At 40.2% G+C, this 9496-nt stretch overlaps 1 protein-coding gene across 2 annotated transcripts in view; it reads left to right on the top strand.

The window, feature by feature from the left end:
- Window positions 1-1434: 1434 nt before the first annotated feature.
- The window catches only part of LOC132172946 (uncharacterized), a 75853-nt gene continuing 67791 nt past the window's right edge, over window positions 1435-9496 (top strand). For both annotated transcript variants that reach the window (XM_059584509.1, XM_059584508.1), the window contains exons 1-4: window positions 1435-1794; window positions 2264-2344; window positions 2430-2471; window positions 2578-2622. In XM_059584509.1, the coding sequence (XP_059440492.1) occupies window positions 1636-1794; window positions 2264-2344; window positions 2430-2471; window positions 2578-2622 (327 nt within the window). In that variant the 5' untranslated portion in view covers window positions 1435-1635. The remainder of the gene's footprint in view (window positions 1795-2263; window positions 2345-2429; window positions 2472-2577; window positions 2623-9496) is intronic.

Raw genomic sequence — 9496 nt, 5'->3', positions numbered from 1 at the left:
AGATAGTGTTGCATTTAGTGCTTTAATAGTTGGGTTAACCTTTATTAATTTGTAGGGAATTCAGTAATAGTAATTGATTTTCTTTTGATATATACAAATACAATTTTCAGCATTAGAGGAAACTAGTAAATATATGGGATATTAATTATATATTTTACTGTGTAATTTTACTACTTCGATATACAACTTTTGTATATTATGAGTTTCTATGACTCCTTCAAAGAAAGCGTTTTCTCTCCTCTCCCCTTCGGCTCTTTCCAGCTTGCAGAGTTCTGCTGTTGATGCCGCTTCTTCGTCGCCGGAGGTTTCCTGCTTGTCAGATGCTGTCTCGTTGCCCTTCTCTTTTGATGGGTCTCCTGTAGGTGCCTCTTCTGTAGGGGCGGCTGCGTTGGGGGAAAGGCTCTGGGTGTCTCTTTCTGAGATGTCGGATAGTGGGACTCTTATCCTCCCCTCGGTTTCCACTTTGGAGCTAAGATATTATCGGAGAGCGAAGGAAATTAGAGGGAGGGGAGCACTTAAAAAGTCTTTGGGTGCTCTTTCTCAGTCGTTGGTCGGGACCGTAGTCCGGCCCACGTCGGCACCAGGGAAGGGAGCGGTCGAAAAGTCTATGGGTGCTCTCTCTAAGCCATTGGTCGAGACTGTAGTCCAATCCACTCCTGACTAGTTTACTTTGGCAAGGTTTTCTTCTCCCGAGCGCTTCTAGTGTGATCCAGAGACCCACGGTTGCCCAGACATATGGGGAGTTGGGTCTGGTTTTGGAGGGATGAGTCAGTCTTCTTGTGTCTATGAGGTGGGTGAATCTTCGGAGAGAGGGATTTTGGGTGAGAAGCAGCTAGACTTAGGTCCCCCGCCTAGGCTTTTGCTGGACTTGCCTTGGAGTCTGTCTTCTTCCTGTGAAGTGGGAGGTTCTTCGTGTGGAGGTGATTCTGTTGGAGCTATTTTCTCTCTTGCTGCAGCGCTGTTTCTTCAAGCCGTGGGGATTTCTTTTGATGGGAGACGATGCAATTTTTGAACCTCTTGGCTCAAGTGGATCAGGGTCTGCGTCATGAGGTCCCAGATCCCATTCCTCCCTCTCCCAAGCTTAGATGGAGCAGGGAGTTGAAGAATTTAGAGTGCTCGATCAACTTTGATGCTAGGAGTCGTGGATCTAGTCGGGGCAAAAGCAAGAAGGCTCTTGTTGTGATGTAATCTTGTTCAGGGTTTGTGGGCTGGTTTTGGTTGGGTTGTTTGGTGTTTGGGGGTTCTTATTTTCTTTGTTTTTTCTGTTTTTTTTTCGCATCCGTTATCTTTTTATAAAACTTCTCTGTTTATCTTTCGAAAAAAATATATATTATGAGTTCCTTTTGTACCTGATATTAGCAAGTGTGATACTTTACTGAGATTTCTCAATCACAAGGCAATTTAAGGTTCTTTATATCATCATATACTGATGGAAAGGGCAAATTTATCCTATTACTTTAAAATGAAAAGATTTTGAGAAGGAAAGAAGTGAAATCAAGAATATATGCAGTGTATGGTGCTTATGAATACGTTGTGATAGGCAACCAGTATGTAAGCAAATTGTAAAAGGTCTTGTTAGTCCAACTTAACATAATCTGACTATTTACAGATGTTGGAGTAGTTGCTTCGACCATCATGTACGCCTTCTACTTGAATGAAACATGCAAGAGCAACCAGTTGTGCACTGTGCCTGTCATCAACATGAAGAGGGCAGAGCTAACTTCTCATGCTGAAATAAGATGGTTGATTGAATCATGTCAAATTGATCAGTCATCCTTAATTTTTGTAGATGAGGTGTGTTCTATGTTTTAAATTCTCAATTGTTAAGGTATTGCATTGAGTAACTTATTCTGCATGTTTGAATGTGGACTAAGAATAATTTATATATTTAAACTTGGTGTTAATTATTTGATTTGCTAAATGGAATAAAATATCTATATCAAAAAAAAAAAAAAAAAAAATAGTAAAAAAATTGGAAGCAGTTAGATATAACCTTTCATGCGGTCTGTGTATCTTGTAAGTTGATCCATTGGCTGCCTCAAACACCCCCACCCCCCTCCCCCCGAATAATAATAATAATAATGATCCTGATGTTCTGTCAGATTCTTTCAATTTAATAATAATGCAGTTAACTCATTCTGGAATTTATTTATTTTTCCTTTCTCTTGCCATTGAAGGTAAGGTCCTGAAATTGTTGTTTTCAATTCTAGCTTGCCTGTCCAACTGAAATTTCGTTGTTCCTGAATTCTCAAATATTGAGCAGATTGATCTGTCATATTATGACCTATTCGGGAGTCTTAAACTAGTTCTAGTTAACAGCAACAAGCTTCCAATTAAACAAGAGGTAACATTTTATTAGAAAATCTAGCTGTACTTTTACTCTTAACCATTGGAAATGAGGTATATTTGTTAGTGTGTTCCTGAAACAGGCATTAAAGGAGGCGGTAGTTGAAATCTTCAGTTGCAGAAAGGTGTACTTAGTTGCTTCAGTGTGGTTGACTTTCTTGTTTTAGCTTGATATGTCCAAACATCTTTGGAATGAGAGTATACCCTCATGAAGTTTTATCTCATTTGCAGGGTGAGTCGACATATCCATGGGTTGAGACTGTTACTGCGGGACAGGTATAATGTTGTAATCAAGAGTATGCATCTCTAGTTTTTAGCCGTTAGTTATCTATTTGCAATTAAAATTTATTCATGGCACCAAAATAGAAAACACTGATATTAATCTTTTAGGTTTTCAGGGATATCCTTTTTGACTTTACTCTTGCGGGAAAGCTATCTTGTGTTGAGATTCTACTTACTGCTTAGATTCAATGCTTAGCTTAGTAGTTTGTTATAATTGTTTCACCTATTCTCATAAGTCAAATAAAGTGAATCTCATGATCTTATGGGTTATCTCGTTAATGTAATTAGAAATTATTATTTTTTGTATAGTGGATCTGGGAGGGTTTGGAGAAGAATAGCCTGTCTGGAAATCAGAGATAATTGGGCATATGTTGGTTATTGGTAATGAAATTATGTTACAATTGAAAAACTGATTACATGAGTTGGAATTCTGTTATTTATACTCTTCTATGACTAATAATATGCTATACTACCCTTACATCCTGGTTACTTAAGCAAAGGACAGCCCAAAACAGCTAACAATCAACAACACTCAAACATTATTGAAAATACCCTGCATCGAACTTCCCTTCTTAAAAAAAACTTGTCCTCAAGTTGGAACAGTTACAGAAACATCTTCTTCAGCCGCAAAGTAAGGTGATAAGATCTTCACATTGAAGACATTAGAAATGTTGAGGTGGGGTAGAAGCTGCACTTGATATGCATTATGATGCAACATGGTTGTGGTGGATCCAAAACCAAACAACATAAGATTAACAACTCTTCCCAAAACCAAGATTAAAATCAAGGAATTGAGGCAAAATAGAAGAAAACTTAACCTTTGAGTATTTCTTCTGAAAACTAATGAAAAATATAACATAAACTGCAGTCTAAACCGCTAAACCGTCCTTATTAGGTTTCTTTTAAAACTAGAGTTGTAACCCTACTAAAACGATCAGGTCACGATCTCGTTCGGAAGAGGGTACTAACTCGTTCGGACGATCATCAAAATGAAGCTTCTATGTATACTCCTGTTTGAACAAGGATTGAACGGCCTACCAACCAAACGTCTTAGATTTACTACTAATTTAGATAAGTTCCGTCCAAGTTTACAACTAGATGCTATTGCATTGTGCTCGTTCAGACATTGATTGAACGCCATTTTGATCGATACTCCCTGGAGTCACTCCTAAAGCTCAGCCTAAAGGCTCATTCAGACGAATGTTAGACCTAGTTCAGATGACGTTGCCTTCTTCTGATTTATTCATGAAATAGAACACAACACACAACTTAATTTGGATCAACTTCCCCGGGTTGGAGAGAATTCGCATTCTCATCAGAAGATTCTCCCGTGTACGAAACAAGATGCTTGATATTGAACATGTCGGATGTTTTGATGTGGGTTGTAAACTTCAACCAAGACTAATGTTCTCAATGATCTCCATGTATTCAATCTTCCGTGCAGCAAGCTTGCTACACTCCCCGAAAGGAAACCTGTTCTTAGTCAAAACAGCCCATATGTAATGTCCCACCCCTAATGATACACAATATTGTCCGCTTTTGGCTCCCCCGCACTAGACTTCTCAAGAGGTTACCCATCCCGGTACTACTCTCGCAGAAGCACGCTTAATTGCATAGTTCCGATGAGTTCATGACCATCACGGCTTTAAAATGCGTTGGTGTTAAGAAGGGTGCAAATATACATATAAGCACATCTCCATCCCTAGGCGATGTGAGATGCCATACACATACAAAATCTTCTTCATCAAATTCCACAGCGAGCTGCTTCTTGTCAGCACTTGTATTTAGCCACAAAGTCTTGTAAACTTTGAACCGTAGCTTTGTGAACTTCTTGAATCTGAGCAAGGATCTTCAGCCTTAGTATTCACCCACTTCAAATTAGGAATAGGTGCTAAATCCAATGGAGCACGAGGATTAGTTCCATAGACAATAAAGAACGAACTAAAACCAGTACTCTGATTGGTAGACCTCTTATAGGCAAAATCAGCTTCGAATAGCTTCTGATCGCATATTTTAGACAATAAACCACCAAGCTTCTAAGCAAACCTCCCAAAGATCAATTTACCACCTACGTTTACCCATTGGTTTGAGGGTGATAGGCACTGCTAAAATCAAGCTTGGTGTTGGATAAATTCTACAAACACTTCCGAAAGTAGGAATTGAGTATCTCGATTAGAAACTATAGACGATGGCAACCCATGGAGTTGATAAACCTCTTGGAAATACAATTGAGCTATATTCACAACATTAGAAGTTTTCTAGCAAGCTTATAAAGTGAGTCATCTTAGAAAATTGATCAACCACAACAAAGATGGAATCATTAACTTGTGCCCTTGGTCCCCAACACAAAATCCAAGCTCACATTAGTATATGGTTGCTCTGGAATTTGAAGTGGCATGTACAAATTGGCAGCATTAGTAGGTGTACCTTTTGAAACTTGGTGAATCTGAAGGCCCTCCACAAACCTTGGAACCTCCTTCCACATGCTTGGACAATAAAATTTGCCCAATGCTAACTTGAATGTCTTGTCACGTCCTATGTGACTCTCATTATGCAGTTCTTATATAATCTTCAATCTCAAACTAATCTTAGGAATACATAATTGATTTACTTTGAGAAGGAACCCATCATGTAAGAGAAAATCATCCCGTAGTTCAGGTGCCACCTTACTAACAATATGACCAAATAATGGATCAGTAGACAGAGAATCATTAGATCAAATCCAAGTACCTTTGTCGTCATTGTAGTTAGGTCGCCTTGTAACTAAGCAAATCCACCACCTTATTCAACTCTTTAGATTTATGCTTGTGACGAAAGAAAACTGCTGGATATATTCTGACCAATCAACATGTCTAGATGACAGCTTATCTTGACTATGAAGATGCACTTCAATTCTTCATGGTCCGAGTACATGATTTTTTTTTTTTGATAAGTAAACAAATCAATACTTACACCCACCGTGGGGCTCGAACCCACGACCACAAGAGTACATGATAAACTCATTGTAGGCTAAATATGAACTCCAATGCATCAAGGCTTGCACTAATGCATAGAACTCCACATCATAAGTATTGTAGTGAAGCTTGGAACAGCTCAACTTCTCACTATAATATGCCACCGGCTTCTCTCCTTGACTAAGAACTGTTCCAATACCAACTTCAGGTTGTGGCCCTTTGCAAGTCAGCCCTAGTGCTCTTGAGGAAGTCCCTAAAGCTCAGACAGTAAGACTTTGAAGGACAAGGCTTCATTGGTGGGTGCAAGGCCTAGAAGAGCCTTGAAGTCTGGGAAGAGATTAGCTGGGCCGTTTTCACGGCGCAAAAAGGTCCAGCAGGGTTGGGTTGCAAGTAAGGCAAGCGACCTAGGAGCCTCATCCTCTGCCGTTGAGTCTCAAGCTTCTCAGAGTCAGTCGCTAGCAGTCCCTCCGGCATCCTCTACGGCTGTATCTCAGCGATTACAACAATCTAGGGAAACAAATAAGGTAACTAAAATCTACCTATTAATTACAATATACTATAGCTATAATACAAGAACATGCCATAACTAGAAAGACTAATTATGGCTAAATATATATGGACCGTATCTGATTGACATCCTCCCTCAAATTGATGCTGGTCGATCAAGAAGCATCAATTTGCCCACAAGAAACTGATGACGTTGTCGTGTCATAGCCTTCGTGAAGACGTCAGCTATCTGGAGATCAGTGGAAACATGAGGAAGAGAGATAACACGAGTGTCCAAGGCTTCCCGAATAGAATGGCAGTCTACCTCAATATGCTTCGTACGTTCATGGTAAACAGGATTAGCAGCTATTTGAATGGCACTAGTATTATCAGCATGAAGAGGAGTAGAATCAGTTTGAGAAAAACCAAGCTCAGCCAAAAGCCCACGAAGCCAGACAATCTCAGAACAAGCAGCAGACATTGCCCCGTATTCGGATTCAGTAGATGATTTAGAAACGCGAGCTTGCTTCTTACTCTTCCAAGAAATCAAAGAATCACCAAGAAACATGCACCAACCCGTGACAGACCGCCGAGTGTTAGGACATGCTGCCCAATCCGCATCACTATAAGCAACAAGGCGAAGAGAAGAGCCAGTTGGAAATAACAATCCACGGCCAGAAGAGCCCCGAAGATATCGAATGATACGCCGAACAGCAGCTAAATGGAGATGGCGGGGAGTTTGCATAAATTGGCTAACTTGTTGGACAGTGAAGGAAATATCGGGCCAAGTAATAGTCAAATAATTCAAGCTGCCTACCAACTGTTGGAACACAGTAGGATCAGAGAGAAGATCACCCTCCTCACTTCGATATTTCACATTAACCTCCATAGGAGTATCCACCGAAGAAGAATCCTGAAGACCAGCTAGACTAATCAAGTCCTGGGTATATTTGTGTTGATTAAAGAATATACCGGAAGAGTCAGTGTGCACCTCCAACCCCAAAAAATACGTAAGAGGACCAAGGTCTTTCATATGAAAAGAGTCTTGAAGATTCCGCTTGAGATGTGCAATCAAACTGGAGTCGGTTCCCGTAATGACAATATCATCCATATACACAAGTAAAAGAACAAGACCAGTCGGAGTCTTGCAAAGGAACAAAGAAGAATCATATTGGCTTTGGACAAAGGAGAAGCGAAGCAGAGTAGACCTGAATTTTTCAAACCATGCCCGGGGAGCCTATTTGAAGCCATAGAGAGATCGCTTCAATTTACACATAGCGGCAGATGGAGAAGAAAACAACCCCGGAGGAGGAGTCATGTAAATATTTTCTTTGAGATCACCATGAAGAAAAGCATTTTTGACATCCATCTGGTGAAGTGCCAGCCTTGGGAGGTGGCAATAGAAATAATTGTACGCACTGTAGTCATCTTTGCGACCGGAGCAAATGTCTCCTCATAGTCCACCCCATATTCTTGCCTATTCCCAAGAGCAACTAATCGGGCCTTATACCGATCCAGAGTCCCATCAGAGCGAAGCTTAATCGAGTAAACCCATTTACAACCAATGGCTTTAACATGAGAGGGGCAAGGAACCATGTCCCATGTATGATTGTCTTGGAGAGCCCGAAGTTCCTCATCCATCGCTTTTCGCCAACATTCATATTTAACAGCCTCGGAAAAACATGTAGGGATGGAAATAGAAGATAAAGTAGTAGTAAAGGAAGTGTGGGGAAAACCATACCTATCAGGAGGACGTGATACCCTAGCAGATCGTCGAGGACCAGACTCATGAACTGTCTCAGATGGCGGGTCAATCGGAGAAGTTTTCGGAACAATTTCAGATGAAGGGTCAGTCTCGGGAAGGGGCAAAGTTGGTAGACGTCGAGTATACACAATTCCAGGTTTGAACCGCTCAGGCAGAAGAGGCAATTCATCAAAACAAGGTAGAATACTAATCTCAGGCAATGATTCAACATGTGTAGAAAAGAAACATTGATGCTCAAAGAACACAACATTACGAGATATACGAAATTTGTCAGAACAAGGATCATAGCAAACATAACCTTTGTGAGAAACACTATAACCCATAAAAGCACATTTAACAGACTGAGCAGAAAGTTTGTAACGTTCATGAGCAGGTAAATGAACAAAACAAACACATCCGAAAGTATGCAGATTAAGATAGCTAGGATGCTGATGGTACAAACGATAATAAGGAGAATCAAATTGCAAGACCTGAGAGGGCAGTTGATTAATTAAGTAAACGGCAGTAGATAATGCCTCAACCCAGAATTTAGAAGCAACAGAGGACTCAAGTAATAAAGTACGAACAACATCCAAGAGATGGCGGTTCTTTCGTTCCGCCACCCCATTTTGCTGAGGAGTATAAGGACAAGAGCGCTGAGAGACAATTCCTTTGTGGCGTAAGAAATCATGAAACTCGTGCGACATGTATTCTCCACCAGAATCAGACCTCAAAATCTTAATGCCTGTAGAAAATTGATTCTCTATATATGTTACAAAGGTCTGGAAAATAGACAGAACCTCGGATTTGGCCCGAAGAAAATAGACCCAAGTATATCGACTGAAATCATCTTTGAATGTTACAAAATATTTATATCGAGCATGAGAAATTACAGGAGAAATGCCCCATACATCACTATGCACAACATCAAAGCATTTTGTAGCATGACTACCATGAGAAGAAAACGAAAGAGTTTTACTCTTACCAAGTTTGCATACAGAACAATCAAATGACAAATTTTGAGAAACTCGTTCTTTATTGCCTAACAAACCAGAATTTAACATATGAGACAGAATAACAGAATTTGGATGACCCAAACGTTTGTGCCATACTTCGTTCGGAGTATTAATTGTCCTACAAGCCAAAGATAAACAACTAGGAATTGAAAAGTGCAGTGGAAATAGTCTGCCAACTTTAGGCCCCTTCGCGATTGTCTTCCCCGACACCTGATCCTGCACAAGACAACCATCATGAGAGATATGGACATCATAGTTTTTTTCAACTAACTGGCCAACTAAAATAAGACTATTAGAAAGGGCAGGAGAGACATAAACATCTCTGAATGAAGGATTAATATCTCCTACTTCATTAATAGCTAAATGACTTCCATTAGCTACTTGAATATGAGATGAATGAGAAAGACATCTCTCGGTCAGAATGTCTCTCTCTCTCTCTCTAGACTCGGATGATTTTCAAAATTTGAATTTTTGAAAGTTGAATTTCTGCGAACGGTGGCGCGGCTGGTGCTGCGCGTTAGGGTTCGTCGCACTAGTTATGGAACGCAGCTTCTCTTTTGAAGCTAAGACCTTCTGTCTCTCGGCAAAAGTTGGGTGTCCTAACCTTCGTCTGGAGGAAAGGAGAAAAGGATTCGTGGGGTATATTTTTGCAAGCATTCGATGTTCGT

The sequence above is a fragment of the Corylus avellana genome, chromosome ca2 (genome assembly GCF_901000735.1).
Source record: "Corylus avellana chromosome ca2, CavTom2PMs-1.0".
Lineage (NCBI taxonomy): Eukaryota > Viridiplantae > Streptophyta > Magnoliopsida > Fagales > Betulaceae > Corylus > Corylus avellana.
This window is presented reverse-complemented; position numbering and strand designations above follow the sequence as displayed.